General features: G+C 37.9%; 2 protein-coding genes across 6 annotated transcripts in view; one reads left to right on the forward strand and one right to left on the reverse strand.

The window, feature by feature from the left end:
* Positions 1-1,517: 1,517 nt before the first annotated feature.
* Positions 1,518-7,439, reverse strand: TRAPPC2 (trafficking protein particle complex subunit 2). Of its 3 annotated transcripts, none has more exons than XM_066545379.1 (5): positions 7,390-7,439; positions 6,454-6,564; positions 4,667-4,815; positions 3,784-3,865; positions 1,518-2,930 (listed from the first exon to the last, which is right to left on the reverse strand). In XM_066545379.1, exons 2-5 carry the CDS (start codon positions 6,544-6,546, stop codon positions 2,832-2,834), a joined length of 423 nt encoding a protein of 140 aa, XP_066401476.1. In that variant the 5' UTR covers positions 6,547-6,564; positions 7,390-7,439; the 3' UTR covers positions 1,518-2,831. The 3 variants fall into 3 exon arrangements, with proteins under 3 accessions (XP_066401476.1, XP_066401477.1, XP_066401478.1); XM_066545380.1 differs by lacking the exon at positions 7,390-7,439 and adding an exon at positions 7,156-7,276; XM_066545381.1 differs by lacking the exon at positions 7,390-7,439 and adding an exon at positions 7,049-7,070.
* A 69-nt stretch (positions 7,440-7,508) lies between these two features.
* Positions 7,509-21,391, forward strand: part of OFD1 (OFD1 centriole and centriolar satellite protein) — a 29,526-nt gene continuing 15,643 nt past the window's right edge. Inside the window, exons 1-12 of one of the 3 annotated variants that reach the window (XM_066545361.1) lie at positions 7,509-7,769; positions 9,623-9,823; positions 10,584-10,652; positions 10,738-10,828; positions 11,541-11,648; positions 12,352-12,488; positions 14,401-14,574; positions 16,479-16,585; positions 17,463-17,582; positions 19,976-20,049; positions 20,688-20,779; positions 20,922-21,111. In XM_066545361.1, coding sequence (XP_066401458.1) covers positions 7,674-7,769; positions 9,623-9,823; positions 10,584-10,652; positions 10,738-10,828; positions 11,541-11,648; positions 12,352-12,488; positions 14,401-14,574; positions 16,479-16,585; positions 17,463-17,582; positions 19,976-20,049; positions 20,688-20,779; positions 20,922-21,111 — 1,459 coding nt within the window. In that variant the 5' untranslated portion in view covers positions 7,509-7,673. Of the gene's footprint in view, positions 7,770-9,622; positions 9,824-10,583; positions 10,653-10,737; positions 10,829-11,540; positions 11,649-12,351; positions 12,489-14,400; positions 14,575-16,478; positions 16,586-17,462; positions 17,583-19,975; positions 20,050-20,666; positions 20,780-20,921; positions 21,112-21,391 lie in introns of all 3 variants that reach the window. The other 2 variants (XM_066545362.1, XM_066545363.1) reach the window with 2 other exon arrangements.

Raw genomic sequence — 21,391 nt, forward strand, 5'->3', positions numbered from 1 at the left:
GGTAGGCATTTGTGGCTTATGTTTCAATTCACTGATTTGTTTCAAGAGCTAACACACCTCAAATAATACAGGCTCCTGTATGTGGAGCTCTGTAGATTGACAGAGCATACTGTGTAACATGTATGCAAAGTTCCAGTGTCCTTTAAAATGAGGAAAAAGAACTGTTGTGGGTTGGTGGGACTGCTGGGAGCTGTGCTTGTTAGAGAGCAGAATGGGAAGGGGCAGAAGATGCTACCTGGGACAGCTGACAGCTCATGTCACAACAAACTGTATCAATGCTTACATAAGCTGCTTTAACAGCTGCTCCATACCTCAAATGGATCTTGATTTAAGTCACCTGACAGGTTACCTAAACAGTAATAGAACCTTGTAGAAAGTGGAGTCTGAGTTGCATTTCCAGCCTGGATTTACTAAAGTTGATTCATGTTAGCTTGTGCTAATGGTTCTCATCTCCTTATGCTTGATTTTTGAATGACTTAGGGTAATTCTAATCCCTTTAACTCATAAACTTTTTATTGCCTTCATTGCATAATGCAGATTATCTATGTTTTCTTGTACTGCAACAGACTTTATTTTGAATTCTTACTCTTAAGCCCCTGAGAGGGTAGGAATGTAATCCTTGCTAACGAGGTATCTTTTCACTGAGAAACTGTTCACTGAAGCATGCTGGAACTGCAGCCTTCAGGCCTAGAGCAGATTTGTGACTTTAGCAGACCACAAGATAACTTTCACCCATCACTTCAGCTAGTGGTCTTTCAGCTGACTGAGAAGAGTCACAAACTAAAGCAGAACCAAGTGTTTCTCCACGTCCAGAGAACTTGGAGCTACCTCACCAAGGCCTTCAGGGTTCTGTCACAAGACAATGCCCCTGAACGACAAACTCTAGGACAAAGGTGATGTGTTAGGACATAATTCTTCCATTCCTGTGCCAGTAACAGTCTGTTTTTATAAAGCCTAGGTGGACCTGAGTCTGCATTTCCCATCTACAATTCCTATATTCAGAGGAAAGAGGGAAAGATGTAGGGGAGGCATAAGAACAGGCACCATTTGGCTAACTGCCTTCAGAAATCAGGCAAGAAAGAAAATACTTTCATTTTTCTTAATGTCCTACTGCAGCAGCAAATGCAATTATAAAAATATGTAGCTTCTAAAAGTGGTAATCCTTCATATTTGCCAAGCCTTTTCTTCCTGCTAAGTATATGATTATTTAGTATTTCCTAGTGAATCCAGATGTCATGCTACAGGGGCAGAGGCAGAAAATAACTGCAGCTCAGTGGCCTCTTATCTCATGATCAAGAATGCTTTACCTCAAGTGTGTTTGTTATTTCCATGTATACAGAAAAAAAATTGATTTATATAAAATTACATGGCATTATCAAAGTGCTGTACAATGCAGTTTATATGCAAAAACATTGCAAAGACAGGTATTCCCATCTTCACTGGCCACCCGACCAGGTACTGTTACTGTGGTTATCTAGTTTTCTTCTAAATCACTTCAAGTATACTCAACAAGCATCCATACTACAACATTTCATGTTTTATTTAAGGTAAATATGTTCTTTTTTCTCATGGAACATTTTACAGTGACAACTTAGCAGTAAGTGCAGAAATGATGACTGACTATACACTTATAGCACATACAGATGTGGTCCCCTTAATTATACAGACTATGCAAAATATTTCTTAGAATAGCATGCCACTTCCTTTGGAAATTACTTTTCAGACTTTTTTGAAAAATAAAAGTACAAGATAGCTTATACAGATTTGCTGCAAAAAGAAACAGAATACTTAACATTGTAAACCCAAGCAAAGTATTAGGTACAAAAATGCCAAATGATCTATTTAAAAATTACTGGTTTGGAATGATGTTAAGTTTTGCAAAATGGTTCCTAAAACATTTTACAACAGAACAGGAGCCAGACAGGTCAAATAATGCCTTTCTGAAACCTCAAGAAATACAGTTTCATGGTGCAAAGATCGTCCTCTAAATTTATTTAGAAAAAGAAAGTTTCAGCAGTTGAAGAAATAATGGGAAAAACAGCGGGCTTAAACATGTAAATTTAGTTTGGGTTTTTTTCATGTGTGAATTAGAGTTAATGTCAGGGCAGATCTGGCTCTTCTAGTCTATCTCATACATTGATGCAATACTGCAGCTAAATGTGTATTGCACTAAATACATGGAAAATTTGAAATTAGAAACTTTTAAACTCTAGGGGTTTTCTCAAAATTTCTTCATGTACTGGAGACAGCTTTTCTGATTTTCCATTTTTTATTGAGCACTTTATATACAAACAATTACACATCAATAAATAGAGGCTTGATTTACTACCACAGAGGGTAATCTTAGTCTGGTTAGTCTGCAGAGCAAGCTATCTACTGAAGGAATACAACTAGGAAAGTTTATTATAAAATTAAGCACTTATGCCAAACAGTCAAGAGCTCCCTTTTGCTCATATTAAACCAGGTGACTGGTGACATCTTTTGCATTTAGGTCTGATTTCCTCCTACCCTGTGTCAGAGGCTTACACTTGGCCTATGCACTAACACATAATGTCTCAGTTTCTTCTTTTGTACCTCTGCAGCCTCTGACAGTTTAAAACTTTATTTTCATATCACATAAAAGGAAACTTCTTGAGATACACCTTTTTTTTAACCAGAGAAGCTTGGCTGTTTTTATCTATATCAGCAAAAGAAAAAGCTGCTTCAGCATCCAATTAGTCAGTCTTCAGAAGATGAGTATAAAACATGCAGGGGACTAACCAGACGAAGTACAGTTCAAACAATCATGAAAGTAGGGAAAAAGCACTCACTCAGGAGATTGATTTATTTATTCAGCTTAAAAGGTGTTTCTTCCCAAGGAACTGGACTTTCCTTTCAAAGGCAGTGGATCGAATAGGAGTATTGAGTTCATAAAATGGATTCATTGCAAACTGGGAAAAGAAGGAAAAACCCATCAGTAAGCACAATGCCCAGCCCTGGAAAATGTCACTTCAGGTGATATCTACTACTAGCTTTCAGCCTATTTAGTGTCACTAACAGCACAGACCTCCCAGACAGTCCTTGCTTTCCAGGCCCTTGCATTCTCTCCATACATGTGCAGAGCCATCCCATAGCACCAGCTCCTCAGAACAAACCCATCACACTGGTGGAAATCAGGATCATTTGAGTGCCTGTGGGAGGCTGAGATGGTGATGCTTCCCATGACTGTTTGCCATGACCCTGTACAGTGGAAGTACCACCAGGATTTGGGAACAAGGGCTATGTGTTCTGAGAGCAAAGCTACCAGGCTCTGTAGAAGAGTCCTTTCATTATCATCATTAATGATACCATACTACCACAAAATGCATCACAAGAAGTTGCCCCACAAGTTCTCTGTTGCCCAGAGAAGCTGTTGATTCCTCACCCCTGGAGTTGTTCAAGGCCAGGTTGGATTGGGCTTTGACCAATCTGGTCTAGTGGAAGGTGTCCCTGCCCATGGCAAGGAAGTTGTAGATGGTTTTTAAGGTCCCTTCCTACCCAAACCATTCTAATCTATTCTACAAAAAATCACTGGACTAAAGTGAAGAAGTCTAAAAGAGCACAGTTTATAAAATTTTAAAAAACCTATTCTGTTTAATGGAAAATAGAGCCTTTGTGTCACTTTACCAGCTCTGGCTGATGTGGACTGCACAGGTGCTTATACAGGCCCCCAAGAGAAAAAGTGCTAATACAGCTGTGCCTGAGCACAAGCAGCATAACATGCTTAAAAGTAGTGCAGCAAGACCATAAAAAATGATTTCTTACCTTTATATACAACTCATATACATCAGTAAAGAAGTTCTTGATTCCATCTTCTTGCCTTACATCATGAAGCATTATAAATCTCATATGTACAGTAATTAAGGAGAATAAAACTTTTACAAAGAAAAGAGACATTATCCTGAGATAAGCATTTACACGTAATTCAACATATACCTAAAATGTTTAGCTGTACATGAAACAGCAGTGACTCATAGGAGGAAGCATTTAAAAAAGTAATTGAAGCAATGAAATTTGGAAAGCATTACCTTTATATTTTAACATCCCCCTATTTGAAAATAATCACCTCTCTATGCAAGGTTTCTTTGTAATTCAATTTCAATGTAATTCTGAAATATAATTCAGAATTTCTCAATGTAATTCAGAAATTCATGGATCTGAGGTGCATCTCCCTGCACCTCAGCCATGTAGCCCTAAAGTTAAAATGTCATTCAACGTTACTTGCTATATGTAACAAATGTTTCTCAACAAACAGTTCCAGGACTGCCTGTACATAGTATCAAGCCTCAGCACTGCATTTCCACCCCTGGAGTGACTGACACCAGGCATGGTCACTGCCACTTCCCCTCTCCAGCACGGTCAGAGGGGTGGGAACAGAGATCATACAAGCTTGCTCAGAGCCTCTCATACCTCTTTACTCCATGTACCACATTTCATTATGCTATTTTGGCTCCTACAAAGGTAAAAATCCGCTTTTCCAACTGTTCCCAGCTGCTGTGCCTCCCACTATAGTTCTTCCTGTAGCTGATGACTCTAACAATAATAGCGAATAGCCAGAGAAATCTGATCCAAACTCACTTTATATAAATTACCTCTTTCTGGGGAAAGGGTTTTCTTACATAAATATAAGGAAAGAGAATAGGGAAGGATATGCCCAGCTGTGACAAAAGCAGAAACAAACCATTCATTAAACTTATCCACAGTCTTCAAGTACATGTTGTTAGAAAGCCACATGTTCTCGTCTACAAGGTCGAGAGCAGCATGGGCAATGAACTGGTTGAGATGGCGATGATCATCCTGATGCATTTCCAGAACACAGCAGATCAGTGATTCAGTGAGAGGAATGAAATACAAACAATCATTTGCTCCAGTTGCTACAGTTCCAATGTTCAAGTTATATAATGTTACATTTACCCTGCTTTCCTGTTACATGTGCCATCCTGTAATTAAATGAAACTAGCATATGTTTTCATGATATTTGGTTTCAAGGGAGAAAAAAGGTCATAATAAAAAGATCATCACAAAACCAGTCCTGAGAGCAACAAAATCAGTAAAGCCTGTATTATGTCTCAGGAACAAACTCAAGCATGAATTCTTTTGTTTACTGATGGGGAAACTCCCACTGCTAACTTATTCCACAATATGGGCCCTCATATGTCTTTTTCTCTTCTTTCCAGACATCTGTTATTGTGATATTTACATAGCATACATAAACGTAGCATTTTCTGGACTGTAACATTTCAGTCAAATTTGGCAGAAACTGACCCAAAGGTTACAATGTGTAAAAGCTGGGGGACAGATGCAGAAAGCATAAATACAGAGGGCAGGTATGCTAATAAAATCACCTAAAGATTCTGTTTTTCTCATGTTGTTTACCTAAAACCAGGATTGTTTTATTGGTTTTGGGATCTTCTTTTTTTCTGCCACTAGTATTAAATATGTGCCTGCAGATGTAAGCTACATCTCTTCCTATAATAAACATGAGATCACAGTGTTTGGCCTGTGTACTCTGTATGCAATCTAGAACACCAGAGGACATCTGCCAAGAAGAGATACAGGACAAAACCACACTGGAAGCTTTTATCAGACTGGAAGAATAAGTAGTTTTGTACTGTTTCTCATAGTAACAGGATGCTGTTACTGCCACTCTCACCTCTCAGGTTTTCCCTACAATCAGCTTTTACACATCCTCACACAAAGTCTAGTCTGAGTAGCCTTATTTATGATCTTTTATGAGACATTAGTTCAAAATACAGATGATTCTATGCAGTTCCAATCAGTGACATCACATACTTCCATTTTTGCATACACTCTCAGATACATGCACTTTTATTCTGAAATCTATTTTTTCTTTGATGTAATGCCACTTACAGATAGATTTGTTCTTTTCCCACTGGAAACAGTACTTATTGAGTAGTATTACATTTTTCACATTTTCAAAGTCTTGATTTATCAATATAAATTTTTAGCTTTCCTTACTTAAAAGCAAATATGATCAATGAAGATAATGAAAAAATTAGGTATTTTATAGCATAAAGAATAAAGGACGGGCTAGAGCTTTAAAATTTATGTTTCTTACTTTATCTTATTATTGTATATAAATGTCTTAAAAGTAAGTGGCATTAAGCAATGAACAGCTACTATAAAACCTCTGTACACTAAGAGAAATTACCAAAGCAAAACTAAGATATATATATTCTATAACATACAGCAGGGAATATATAAGGAAGCTGTGTTTTGTGAAGAGCTAGTATAATCTGGCAAAGATATTTTTAAGAGACTTGGGAAATCCAGAGTTCTACTCCCTGTGACAAAATTTCTGTTCAATAAACCCCAGAAAACAGTAGGTATTTCTTTTAACAACAATGCTGGTCTTTTAATACACTGTAGAATTATAAAAGAATCACAGGAGTATCATAGGGGGAAAAAACACACCTTTGACTCTACTTTTCCAGGAGGCAGAAATTCCATTTCAAATATGGGATTATCATGATGACCAACTATCACGAAGTAGAAACTTCCAGACATTCTTCAAAACAATGCTCCCTACAAGAAAAGACAAAAATACTGATGGCTCTATATACAAACTCTTAATCTAAGTAGAAGAGCTCCTAAAAATCAGCCAATGTTCTCCCATCCATATTTACCAGAGGCTAAAGAGAGATAAACATTTAGGTATGCACATCAAGAGAATGGAGCCGAGCTCTTCTTGGTGCAGCCACCCACCAGGATGAGAAACAACGGGCAGGAACTGATGCCCGAGAAGTTCCAACTGGACACGAGGAACAACTTATTGCTGTGCGTGTGACTGAGCACCGGAACAGCCTGTCCAGAAAGCCTGGAGTTATTCCAGAACAGTCTGGACACAATTCTGCGCCCTGTGCTCCAGGATGACCCTGCCTGAGCAGGCTGGGCCAGATGCCTCTGTTCCCTCCCAAGCTGTCCGATTCTGGGGGACCCGGAGAATATCCTTGGGAAGTGGACCTGGAAGTGAACCCAGGTACCTAAAACCGACTCCTGCCCTGCTCACCGATGATTTACCCCCGGTAGCCCCCGGACACAGCGATCCCGGCCCCTAACGCGCAGCACCCGCCTCCGAGGAGCCTCCTCGCCTGCCTCTCCCCGGGCCCTGCTCACAGGCAGCAGAAGAGGAAGGGCGGCCGGCGGCGGTGCCTCCTCCCTGGGACAATCCCACGGCTCCATCCCCAGGCCCTCCAGAGGTGCCCGGAAAGGCCGACCCGTCCCGCCACCCCCCGCGGGGAAGGCCCAGACTCCGCGGAGCTGCCAGGGGGCCCGCGGCACAGGGGGAGAGGGAGGGGGGCAGGGAGAAAGGCCCCGGCCCGCAGGGTCCCGCCCGGGCCCGCCGCCTACCCTGCGCCGCGCCCCATCCGCCCGCGGCCCCGGAAGCGCCGCGCTGCGCCCGCCCCATCCGGCGCCACCGTGACGCCTCAGCGGCCGCCGCGCCGCGCCCGTAGCCCCGAGCGGCCCTGCCCTGCCCGGCCGTGCCCGGCCACGCTCCCGGCCCCGGCGCCCTCCCGTGGGTAGCGGGAGGCTGCCCGGGAAAGCCCGAGCGGGCCGAGGCGGGGCGGCGAGAGCGCTCGGCGTCTCGCTGCGAGTCAGTAATGCCCCTTTTTGTTTCGGTGTCGTAGGGCGGGATGGCATCGGTTGAAAGGGAGACACTGTCCCAAGAGGAGCTCCGGAAAAGGCTGTATCAGACTTTTAAGAGCCGAGGCGTGCTGGACACACTTAAGGTGTGCTTTGTTTTCAGCAGGTGCTGCCTGTGATCCTCTGTGCTGCTTTTACACAGCCCCAAAAGCCGTGCCGAGTACAAGCGTCTCGCTCTCTCCACCAAGTATTGTTTTGCCACAACTTAATTATTATTTGGCAGGGGGGTACGGTGTGTGTTGTGTTTGGGCGTTTTTCCCCCCTTTGCGAGGTTCTTCCTAAACAGAATGGCCTTTCGTTATGCCTTGGCCTAGGAGTGTTTCAGGAAGGTTAAAAGCCTGCTTTAGGTCTTTGAAAATACCCAAACTTGAAAAAAGAAGTTAGGCAGGGGAGAGAACAATAAATATAAAATAGGAAATAATCTCTCAGGTTACAGGGTGTGTTTATTACCTATGGTAATTAAGCATGTTATATGAATAATACAGGATGTGTTTATTACCTCTGATAATTTAGCATGTCATATGAATAATACTTCTAAAATACTACAATCCTATTTTAAAACTATTTGAGCTGTTCTGTCCTTGTGTGCTTGTTCAGGAGAATGTATAGGAAAAAAATCAAGATCAATATTTCAAAAATATCATTGATAATCCAATACCTAAGAATTTGCTGTTCAGGACAGTTTGGTTTTGCATTACTGATTTCCATACCAAGCTTGCAATGCTTGAACCATTTCTCGTTTGACTTAACTAATATTCTATCAGATTACTTTGTGTTTAAGTTCAATTTTCTGCTTTGTTTAACTTGTCTAGAAAGTTATTTCTGCCTTCCTTTTCTGTACTAGGGACAGGGATTTAGCCCTGTGCTTTCCACCATCACTTTGCCACAAGATGTATAAGAGGTCGCTGTTCTTGGTTGTTTTGGAGACAACATTACTTCTTTTAAAGTTGGCTAAAACTGGACGAGTTCAGAAATTAGTAAGGAAAACAATTTTTTTCAGTTTTGTTTGAGAGTTGGACTTAATGATACTTTCCAACTCAGAATATTCAGTAGTTCTGTAATTTTCTTGTCAGCCTAATTTCTCTTGAAAACCATTCTAAAATATCAGGCTGGTCTGATGATCCAGCTTGGTTCAGTTTTGCTAATTATTTTGTCGCATTTTTGGTAACACACCACCTCTTTATTCAGTTGTGTCACTGTTGCACACCTGCTTTTGAAAGCTTAAAGTACTATTTGTGCCATGATTTTTCCTATAAACAATTTGTATAAACAATTTGAATAACTGTATAATGAAAATAGTTCCTTCTTCCTTCACGGAAGGGAGATCATCTGATTTTAGGTTACTTTTTTCCCTCTGTTGTAACTCACACAATACAAATAAATAATTTAATAATGCCATTTAGTTATTATTAGTGGCTGTAGGTCTCTTTGGTTAGTACTGTTTTGCTTCCCTACAAAATAATTGGTATTAAAGACATAGAATTTTTTTGTTTATTTTGCCATCTACTTTTGTGATGGCATGAGCAGCTTTTTGATATGAGACTCAAAAGAGGACCAGTGAGGGTTTCAAGAATACCTGAGATGGAGGCCACATCAGGAAGGCTTTATTTAAGCCAAAGGGAAGGAAAACAGGAAAGCAGTGATCTGAAAATGATGGTACAAGAGTGGTGTTTGTGAGCTCTTGACTGGGAACTTCTTTTTAGTCCTATGTTTGATACATTTTGAGGGAAAGTCAGATTTCATTGTATCCACCATTAGAGGGTTTTGAAGAAGGGCAGGGTATTCATAGTGCACTTCCAAATTTTGCCAAAATTAGTCTGCCCTGTTCTGTTTTTAGGAATGTTTTTAGTAAAATGAGGCTCCCTGTAGATTTTGAAAAATTAAAACTCTCATTGAATCACATGTAAACTGATAATACAATGGGTTTTTTCTGTATTAGACACACCTCCGAAACCAGCTAATCCATGAACTAATGCACCCAATTCTGAGTGGAGAGCTTCAGCCACAGCTGGTCCCAAGTGAAGACAGTTCACTTTTGATCACAGCTTCCAACAGTTTGGTGGCAGATCATCTAGAGAGATGTGGCTACGAGTATTCACTTTCTGTTTTCTTTCCAGAAAGTGGATTAGATAAGAACAAGGTAAGTTCACTACTTTGCCTATTCCACGATGTCTAGGGGCTTTGTTCTCTGGAGCTTGTCATATTCTAACAGTTGAAAAGATCATTTTTTGTGATAGGAAGTACAAACATAAGTACAGCTGCTGATCATCTCCCCAAAACATTCTGTCATTCAGGGTCATTTTCATGAATACTTAAAACTGGCAGTAAACTAGTGGTGATGTTCTGGAAGGGTGCAGCTACAATCTGGCTGTAGAACTGAACCTGGTAAAAGTGTGTTTGGCCATTCAGTTCCTTGAAAATGTGGTTCCTGGTCATTTCAAGCTGTTCTAACTACAAAGTGTGGCTGAAAAGGGCAGTCCTTGCTTTCCCTTTGCTTCTCTGTAAGTGTGTGATAGGGTGAAGTTGTTTCTAACTGAAAATTAGTTTTTTGACCTGGTAAGTAGTTAATTATCATTTGGGTTAGTGAGCTCATCTGATTTGGATGATAAATCAAGAAAACAGACAAAGAAAGTAGCAAGCACATGTTGACAGTGGAGAGAGAACAAAACTCTCTTTTCACAGCTTCAGCTGATGATGAAGCTACATGCTGGCTGCTGTATGTCTGAAGTAGTGAAGATAAGTAAGTGTAGAGCAGCAGGCATCTGAAAATGATTTTACAGGGAGTAAATAGATCTTTAACAAATGGAAAACATTTAGAACTGTGAAATAGTGCCATTTGCATACTTGAAATTATTTTAAATTTGTTAACCTTTTCCAACTGATGTTTATTTTCCCCAAAGCTGTGGACTGTGCAAGATCTTCTTCAATTAATGAGGATCAATCCAGAATCCAGTCTTTACAAATCACTGGTAAAGTTATTTTGATTTTGAAAATAAGCTTAAATTACATTGGTGATGAAAATAGACTGGCTAAAACTTCTTTTCTTTCTTACAGACTTCAGGAACTCAGAAGGAAAATAAAGGTACAAAACATTGGCATGCAATGCAGACAGAGATAATTGTGTTAGCTTCATTTTTATTAAGATGTAAGCAATAAAAAAGCAGATTTCTTAAATGTGTGTTGGTATGGAGTAATTTGGATTTAGTTGGATTTTGAAACTTGCAGTACGCCAGGATGATTAATGTTATATTTCAGGATTATCCAGCTCGTATTTGTGGATTAACTGTTGACATTTACTTATAAAATAAATGACTTGTACGTTAGAAATACAAGAAAAATCTGTAATCAGGTATTACATATAATGCTCTTTGGAGGCTTTTCATACTAACTTTGGAAAACTCAGGTTTTAGGTTGTCTTTATAACACTGCATTAGCCTGCAGAATATACTTCAAAAACTACTACAGATTTAATTGATTTTCCATTGTATTATGTAAGAACTAATTCTTATATCTGCATAACAAAACCTAGCTATACTGTATAACCTAAAGGAGCTTGATCTTCAAAACCCCCTGTTGCCTAAAGGCCTCATAATTAAGTACTAATAATCTTCACTCTCAACTGACCTTGGGAGTCAAGAGACATGGATGGGAGGAAAAGTTGCAAAAGGACAGCTTTTGCTGACTGAGATGGACTGGATTATGTTTATAATAAAACCATAATTGTTCGCTAGTATTGATTTTTACTGAAATACTTGTTCTTTCTGTAAATCAAATAGGTTTTCTTGTACATTGAAAATTGCCTGGTTAATTACAAATCTGTTTGATTTCCTAATTACTAATCTATTGGATTTTGCTAGGTCTCCTTATGCAAATTTTAATTGGACTTACTGAACATCATCTAAACAGGGAAACTCATAGCACAGAAACTCAGACCACCTCAGTGCCTCCTTACAGAGAGTCTCTTGGTAAGTGCAAACAAGTGTCCCCAGACATTTTCATACTGGTATATGGTGTGGCTTTATATATATTGCATTAATGTTGTTACTTTCTTACTTACTCAAATGCAACCTAAAGTTGCAATGAATAAAGGTCATGTCTGTCACTAGAACATGGAATTTCTAAACTTTCTTAAAATAAGGCAAGGTCAGGATATGATTTTTTTTTTTAATCACTCTTGTGTTTCCTTAGGCATTTAGCTAAGACCTATGACCAATGGACTGTAAATATTATGTGTTGGAATATGTTCTGGAGAACAGAATTGTAAATGTGTGCCCTCTTTCTGTGAGCAAGTTAGGCATAGATTGGGAGATCTTGAATGTATAATATGCATGCTGTTATTAATATATTAATGCAAAAAAGCTAAAGGTTGCACAATTAATATATTAATACAAAAAAAGCTGCAAGGTGCATACAAAAGGAAATTCTTGTCCACTCATGGTAAAGAGGATGAATGGCTATGTAATACCACAAGTAGTGCCTAAACAGCCTATATATATAAAGCACATAAATGGCATTTCTGTGCTGCCTCTGCTTTTCTGCAGAGTGTTTCTAGGATAGTGCTGCTTGAATAAGCTGAGGAATGTCCTGCAGAGTGAGGTTCCTGCAGCCTTGGTAAGGTAACTGCAGTGAATGCTTTTAAATTATGATGGATGTGTTGCTTTTTTATAGCTGAGAAGCTTCAGCTGATTGATGAACAGTTTGCAGACTCCTATCCTCAGCATCAGAAATATGAATCTTTAGAAGTAAAACTTAATGAATATAGAAAAGAAATAGAGAAGCAGCTTCAAGAAGAAATGCATCAAAAGGTATAACTCTGGTTTATGAATTTGAGGGAGACATTGGTTAATTTTGACTTTACATATTGTAAACTTTTCATACTTAAGGCAAATTGAAAAAAATCTAATACAACAAGCACAGAAGGCTAAATTAATCCAATATCTGTTGTTAATTTGATGATATAACATGTATATTTTTCATCCCTCTTTTTTGTTAAATGTGCACAGCTTGTAACATAACATTTACTCTGTTTTCTTAATTTGGTAAATTTTATCTGCTATTGATTATTTTGTTTTATGGAGAAATGTTTATACCACAATTTTCATTTTCCTTCTCAGTTAATATTTTGATGCTTGAGTTTCAGTATGGTGCATAGCAACTGAGAGGTGTGAATTGCTGTTGTGTAGCTTGACAGATAATTAATTTTTAATACTGATGAGAATTTGCATTCTATTTCAAAACATTGCACAAAAACACTAAAGTCGTGACAGTATTATGAATAATTTCTAACTTATTTTCTTCCTATAACTGAAGACAGCTCTTTTAGCCAATTTTCCTTCATTTTGGAAATAAGATTAAGATTTTGTCACATAATCCTTTGATAATCTTTCTGTCTGAAAAATGGAGCAGAGGGAATATACTGCATTTTATTTAAATATATCTTTTTCCATAAATTTCAGTCAAGATCACTGTTTATTTAGGCAGAATAAAAAGTAAATCAACTGTATTTCATTTCAATCTATTTTTCATTAATTTCTGTCATGATCAATCATTCATTGGGATATGAAGATGATTATCTGATAATCAGATTTCTTCCACACACTTTTAAAGGCACTCAGTGTAGTCATTTATTTAGCCAGACAAGTAGAAAGATGCAGAGTTAAACCTCTATTTACCATCATTCTTCATTTAGCCTTTATCCCCCAACTGGCTCTGTCTTTTTTAGTATGTAAAACATGTTAATTGTTTGTGTTGTTAAGTTTGTTTCAGTTTAAGCAAACCAGTTGTAACAAAGGAGATGGGAATCTCTTCTACATTCAATTAACTTTACATTAATTCCTTAGCAGCATGATGTGAATTACTGTAAGACATTTCTAATTAAATTTCTATATATACAAGTGATGCTGTATTGTCTCACTATTTCTTTAATCCTTTCTCACAATTTTTCTGTCATTCTCTTTTGATTCTTTTGCTCAGTTTTTCCTCACATTTTTTGTCTTGTATGCTTGCTTTCAATTTTTTTTCCAAATTTTTTATTGTAATTCTTTATAATCCCATTTGCTCTCACATATATTGTCCTTCACATGCTGTATGGAGTCATGTTCCCAATGATTCTTCTGTGCAGTTACAAGATTTGTACTTTCCTGTTTGTGTGCATTTACTTTTTTCCAGTTGTGCTTAGAAGTCAGTGAATTGGGACTTCTCTTTTTGTAATCCTCTTTAGATGAAGTTACATGTTCTACATTTTTTTACATTTCTGCCACTACTTTTGTGTCCAGGTGAATTACTGTGGTTTCTGAGCAATTCAGGGTGTGGGTCTGTTTCTGCCATTTCTTGAATCACTAGTCAGAAGTGGTTCTTTGGGAAAGAGACAAGAATAAAGACAGCATCAGAAGAGAAGTAAAAGACTGTGGCCATTCCTTAATTCCAGTCAGAGTATCACTCCTGCAGTGCATTTTTCTTCATAGGATTCTGTTCTGCTCTTGTCTAAAGCTGATAGTTTTGTGTAAGATCTACTTTGGGATAAATACATGAAAACCATATGAGATGTGCAGGTAGTATGTGCTGCTAAGGTACTTCTATCATGGTAATTATTTATTATCAATTTCTTGTTTCCTAACACAAATTTCAAGGTGAAATTTTGAATTGTCTTAGGAGGAATTGTCTTTTTTGATTTGAGGATGGCCCTATTTAACCCTCTCTTCCTCCTTCATGTAAAAGCTTCAACATTTTAAAGAAGTTGAAATAGCAAAGATTAAAATGGAGGAGAAAGTGCAGACCCAGAAAGAAATCTCTGAGCTGCGCCATGAGTTAGAGAGGACGCATCAAGCAAAGTCTGAGGCCTTGATTTCTCGTGAAAAGAATGCTATTGAGAGGCTTCAAAAGCAACAAGAGGTAAAGTTCCAAATATTTTTTTCCTAATCTATTGCAAAATGATTCAGTGAGTTGGTTAGACTGTTCTTTTATCTTTGGGAGATTTACCTTCAGATCTTACTTGACTGATTAGGGAAAACTTAGAATTCACATTTGTTCTTATAAATAGGGGAATGCATTTAGCAACTGCAAGAATGAGTGTGGTTAAACATCTAAGGAGGGATGGCTGGAAAAGGAAGAGTTCTGCAAGCTGGGATCTAAATGTAATAAATACTTTTAAATCTGTTTTAATAATTTTGCTGAATTCAGATCACTGGGTTTTTTTTTCACAGAAAGTTGAACATAGCTTTTACTTACACTCTTAAGTTCTTTTAGGTGCTCAGAAGACTAAATGGAATAAATAGCTCATATGGTACAGATGTCCTGTTCATGTTTGGTTTTATATATTGAATTTTATTAATAACCAGCATCTTTACTGTAAGCTAGCATCACATTTCATTTTTTTGAACACTTTTGTGTTGGTGAGTTACTCCTCTGGGCTGTTGACTCTTGGTGTTTTGCCAGGGTAGTAACTGTTACTACAGCACACAGTAATTTGTGTGTGGTTCTCAACTGCTTATCCCAGTCTCAGGCTGTTACTTCTCAGTTTTTGAAAGAATAGTTTGTTTGCTCTTCTGTTGCCTGTTTGCCTTGCCACCTCCCTGCTATCTGCAGTAGACCTTCATATCCAAATAATAGTCATCCACAAATGCTAACTGTATTTTTGCTTTGATGTGGTGGCATTATGATTTTGTCTCTTTTTTTTCCCTGAGAACATGTGGTATTGGTTAACAAAGCAGTTGTGCAGGTTTCTATATAAATTACTATAATATTAAATATTTTATCACCATGCCATGAATTTATTTCATGGTTATGTACTTTGAAGCTGACAAGAAAACATCTGTGTTATACTATCAATCTTCTTCTGTGGGCATGAAATTAATTCAGTAATTTAAAAAAACCCTGCCAATGACTAGATCAACATATCTGTCAAGTATTTTGTATAAATATTTGATTTCTCTTGTCAGCTTCTGCACTCACTGAGAGCTTTGTTTCAATTACCTGGGGATTCTTTTAACAGAGTTCAGGTATATTTAAATTAAAGATGTGAGGTCATTTAACCCATCACTATGATGACTTTAGGTCTAGGAAATGTGGCTTGAGAAACTGGTCTATTTTTGTACCAGGAGCAGCAGCTAAATATGTCAGCACTGTCAAATGCACATGGCTTTCAGAGTTGATTTTAAGGGTCCATATGGCAAAACAACAATTCTCTTCTTAGACTTTTTTTGGGTTTTTTGAGAGAAATAATGTATTTTGTGCTTAAGGGGAAAAAAAGCCATTTTTATTAATATGAAGATATGTGGGTTTTGATGTTAGTATGTTCATCACTTCAAAAATCCCTTTTACAATTTTTTGTGAGTTCTGTAAATTAAATTGCAAAAACTGAAAGGCTGTTGGTTTAATCAGTTTTATTTTTAAGTCATGTTTTATCAGTGGGTTTTGGTATTTGTTTCTTCAACTATGTTTTTTGAAGAATATACAAAACTTGTTTATTAAAAAAAAGTCAAGTGTTTGAGCATGTTTATTCTGCAATTTAAAAAAAAATTCCTTTTTCTTGAGTTTTAATCAAGCTATTTCTTGAAGGATGTTTATGGGTAGGCAGAAGTGACTCCATCTAAAACATTTTTACTCTGAGTGAAAGTAGAAAGGGAATTTAAAAAAGATACTTCAAATTTATTCCAGATGTTATTTCATAAAATGACTATATTTATGGGAGCAAGATCAGTCAGTCCCTGAAGAACATCCTTTAAAGTTTGACTGTGTTAGACAGTAAATGAAGTTTTACAGTGAAGTAAAACTAAGGATAATGTTTTGTGGTGCAGATAGAAGCAAAGGAAGTGTATGCTCAGAGACAAAGTCTGTTGAAAGATATTGAAGCCATAAGGACCAGGGAGGCAGAACTGAAGCAAAGGATGGAGGCATTTGAAATGTAAGTTGCTAAAGGATATGTACAATGCTAAATGATGCTTCTGCAAAACTTGCCTTAAGATGTTTCTGCTTCTGTGATGTTGATATAGATAATATATCCCTGAATTTTACATTTTTAGCAGTATTGTGTACTGTCTGTCTCTATTAGCAGGGATACCCCATACAAAAAGATGTTTCTGGTTCTTTCTATTTTGCCTCATCCAACCAAAACAGTTCAGCATTGCTTTGCAGGCAAGGAACCAGATGTTTACTTCAAGTGCTTAAATTAAAAAAATCAAACCCCCAAACAACACAGTATGTAACCCTAACACTCATAAGATCTACACATGAATATTTTGCCTATTAGTCCTATGTTTTGGGGTTGATTTTTTAAAATTATTTGTCCTTAGCAAGATCCATTTTCTTTAGTTAAATAAAACAAAGTAACTAATCCATTTTTGCCCAAACTTTCAATACTACTTAATGTTGTTACTTTGTCATCTGTTTTTCATAGTGAAATGAGTATCCTGCTAACAAAAACTTAGGGTTTTTTATCAACCCAGCAGAGGGTGCTGATAGAATAGCATGCTCAGCTATTCCAGCTATTCAGCTCTTTTCTCTGAAGTGTGTTTGGTGTGGGAAACTGAACCAGGGTTAACCCGGGATAGCTGCATAATTGATTGGTACTGAATTTTAAATAGGGCAATTTTAGTTTTGTCACATCACCATGTTCTTAATGAACTACAGTGACAGAGTCTGATGATGATCTCAAATTGCAACAGTATTCCAAACAAGCACATTGCCCTTTGATGTCTATAAATGTTATTTTGAAACAGAATCCCAGACTAAAACTTTGACTGTATAACTGGTCATTGTCTGTATATTTCTGGATATTTCAGCACCCAGAAAGTTCAGGAGGAGAAAAATAAAGCTATAGAAGATGCACTTCGGCGTCGTGAGGTTGCTGTGAAGAACATAGAGGAGACATATGACCAAAAGCTGAAGACAGAGCTCTTAAAGTAAATTTTTTTTGTCTCTAATAGGACACATAATATTTCCTATGAAAACAGAGTCATAAATTCTATAGGATTTATTTTGAAAAGCATACAAAGCAAGGACTTTGAAAATGTGCATTTATGTTTTTGTTTTAGTGTTACTGAATCTTTTACATTACTGCTTAGCTATTTGCTAGTAAGTTTACTATAGAAAATAATTCTCTTTTGGTTATAGGTTATATTGTTGCTGTAGTTTAAATTCTGTGTCAGTATCTGGAAAAGAGATCTGACATTAGCTTGTATATTTAGACAAGGGGATCTGAAGCAGTTACTTCCTTTGACCACAGTTAAAAGAAGTGAGCATTTTATGAATGCAGAAGAGGCATAAAGGAGAAATCAGCATTAAAGAGATGTTACAGGTTTCTTGGAAAAGGGGTGAGAGGCATACTAGTCCATTGTACAGACAGACTGGCTCTTACCTTTGCCCCTTCTCAGTTCTGAAGAGGGATTCTGTGATATAGATCTCTCTCTTATTGGTTACCTTCTGTTTGAACCTGGTCTTAAGGAATTGGCAGTAGTCATCTGTGCCTTCTTTTGGGGTGTTGCAGTGGGTATATCCTAACTTTACTGTAGCACTTCCTTATAGTACCTTGGTCACTTGAAGGGTTCCTCGATATTTCAATGCAGACAAGAGCTCTTGGCATGTCATGAACCTGTCTCAGGCAGTTAAAGCAAGCAACTGATGAATCATTACTTTTTATTGCAAGCCAGTGAGCAGTATTATCTGTGTTTTTAGGTCTTTAAATTAAAGAGCAAAGATGTTGATAGTAGGTTTTGGTAAAAATAAGCCCTAGGCATTTGATGATTTTGTTAGAGGCCAGTGAAATGCAACTAATTGAGTCACCTTACAGCTAGTTACAAATAGTGGTTGCAAAGTCCTTTCAGTACATGAGGAGAAGCAAAGCATTTTAAGGATAAACTGCTGCTTTGCTTATTTTATCAACTTACAAAATATTTTAAGGCATGCTGCAGGTGCTCAGAAAGACGAAATCCATGTCCTTTTGACCCAAATCATTGATGAAAAGTATGAAAGACTACTGTTTCTTATACAGAAGTAGTGATGCTTGCTAGCAAATCCATCTTTTTATTTTTTGCAGTAAACAGATCAAGCAACTCAAGTCTGTGGGCATGAATTTTGTGAAAAATTAAAGAAATAGTGAGACAATGCCATATTTGGGAGAAGGATCTGAGTGGTCTGGACCATTTGCAGAAATGCAGGAGGATGGATTTGGCTATATCTGAAACCATTTATAATTATGTCCCAGTCATGTAGAATGCTGAGCTTTCTTAGCTCCTGTAAATTCCAGTTCAGTATAATGGCACTGCTGGATAACAACTGTGCTGTGAATAGTGGTGTACCTGGGCAATGCTCAGAGTCTGGCTGGTGACTGGTGGTGTGCAGAGAATCCCTGGGGCCAGTTCTGGGGCCCTTATTGTCCAACACCTTCATCTGCATATGGGCACAGCATTCTCAGCTTTGAACATGAGGCTTAATTAAGAGGAATCATTTCCACAGTGAGTGACAGAGTTTCAGTTCAGGCAGATTTTGACAAGGTTAGGAATTGTGCCAGTGTAAATCCTAGGAATTTTAACAAGGCGAATGGCAAAACTCAGTGCTTGGGGCAGAATAGCCCTGTGAGGTTGTATAAATGGGGAGAATAGTTGACTGAGGAGCTGCGTTTCTGAAGAAGAGTTGGATGAGTTACAGTGAATGCCAGGTTGATTATGAGCCAGCAGCATGCTCTGACAAATAAGGCAGAACAGTATGATGGGTAAGATTGGAAGCAGCATGGCCAGCAGACTGAGGGAACTTACTGTCCCTTGAAAGGTACTGGGGAAAGCTGTGCTGGGAATGACATGCCCAGGTTTGGGCTCCCCAGTTCAAAAAAGTCATGAAGAAACTGGAAAGGGCTTGGTCAAGTATGCCAGGATAGTCCATTTCAGTTGGACTCTCAAATGTGACCTCTGAGTTCATATGGAAGGGGCTGGAAATTGTGGCTTGGGAGATTTAGCTTGGACATAAGGAAAAAAATCTACTGGGAGAGTAGTGCAGCATTGGTACAGATCATCCAGGGAGATGCTGAATATATGTCCTTAAAGGTTTTCAAGACTTGGCTAGGAAGAGCCTCATCTGCCCTGCTGTACAGGTGGCAGAAGTCTGGCTTTTTGAGGAGGTGGTGGAATAAGATGATTGGCAGGGCCCTTTACAACCATTTTGGTGGCTCTGTGATAGTTAATTTTGTTAATAAATAATTGTGGGATTATAGTTTAATTTGGCAAAGAATGGAGTTAACACAAATGCCTGTGCATGTGTGAACACACATCCTTTGGGAGTACATAATCCTTTTTGTTTCTAGATACCAGCTTGAATTAAAAGAAGAACACATAGCCAGAACCAATAAAGTTACTGAAGATGAGAAAAGAAATAAAGGTAACCATCTGACTGAGATTGATAAAGTACCTGTTTATCTCTAGAGCTTTTACTGTCATGTACCAAACCACTACTGTTCCTAGACAGTCCTGGTGTTCAATGGTATAAGGGACAGAAGAGCCATCAGAACAGGTGACATTCAGCAACAGTGGCAGTTCAGCAACTTGTTGCTGTTCAGAATGCAGTGGGAATCATAAACTGCTGCTTTGCACAGAGGCTGCAAAGCATTGCTGGTTTTTCAGTGTCCCATTTCCTTTGGAAGTCCTACTGGCTCATTCAGGCTTTCACAACGCTGGCACAGTTGCCAGTTTCTACATTTATTGTGCGCAAAATGTTTAATTGGAGCTTGTGGAAGAGAGCAGAACAGATAACAGGGTTAGACTTTAAAGTTAGGGATGTGTAAGAAATGATGTATCACAGGCATATGAATTTGATTCTTAATGTGTATATGCTTGTGTATATATTTGTATATACAGCATGATTTAGTTAATTTTGAAGGCGTGTGTATGACAGTCATTTTTATGTTTTAAATTAAATTGAATTTTGGGCTTAGCAGCTTAAAACTGTTTTCTGCTGATACAGTTTTTTACTGTAATACTCTACTAATTTTAATTCAGGATTTGTAATCCTCCCTGCAGAGAAAGCTATGCTTTTGCAAGAAGAAGCCATTGCTGTTAATTCAAAAAAGGAGGAACTCAAGCAAGCTGTATCACGTGCCAAAGAGCTTGAGGTAATTGTAAATATGAATTTAAAGAAGCCTGTATTCTAATTGGTGCAGTTCAGTATGTTACAAATTTAAAAAAAAGTGAAATAAAAATAATTGTTGAGTAGTGCAGCAGTTCATAAGCTTCTAAACTGTTCTTTGTTTGCAGCTGGACTTGGAGTCAGTGAAGGCCCAGGTTCTGTTGGTAAATAAACAGAATAATTTGTTGACAGAAAAGCTGAAAGAGGTATCAGACTATCCTTTGCTAAAGGAGGAAAAAGTGGAGCTCCAAGTTCAGAATAAACTACTTAGGCAACAGTTGGATGAGACTCGGAGTGAGAACCAGCATCTTCGAGACAGTCAGTGTGAATTATTTAGTTATTTTCTTGTTTATGTTTCTCTACAAATATTTGTTTAGAAGTAAATTTTCATTAAAATGCTTTCTTTGTGTTATGTTTGCTAGTAGTTAGCATGAAGCCCATGCTAGTGGTTGAGCAGTCCTTGGCATAAGTTTATTTTATTTTTTATGTCTGTATGGGGGAAATCCTGAATTAAGTGGTAGCTGTAATTTGGAAGGATATCCCTTTCACCCTCTGAAAAAGCAGTGCAATATTTCTAACCATTTCATGAGTATGTTAA

The sequence above is a fragment of the Molothrus aeneus genome, chromosome 2 (genome assembly GCF_037042795.1).
Source record: "Molothrus aeneus isolate 106 chromosome 2, BPBGC_Maene_1.0, whole genome shotgun sequence".
Classification (NCBI taxonomy): domain Eukaryota; kingdom Metazoa; phylum Chordata; class Aves; order Passeriformes; family Icteridae; genus Molothrus; species Molothrus aeneus.

Coding starts and splice junctions, on each gene's coding strand:
- TRAPPC2 (XM_066545379.1), bottom strand. CDS start 6,546: ATGTCTGGAAGTTTCTACTTCGTGATAGTTGGTCATCATGATAATCCC. Junction 4,816..6,453: donor CTGGAAAAGTAGAGTCAAAG/GTGTGTTTTTTC, acceptor GAAATGCATCAG/GATGATCATCGCCATCTCAA. Junction 3,866..4,666: donor TTTGTCACAGCTGGGCATAT/CCTTCCCTATTC, acceptor TACTGTACATAT/GAGATTTATAATGCTTCATG.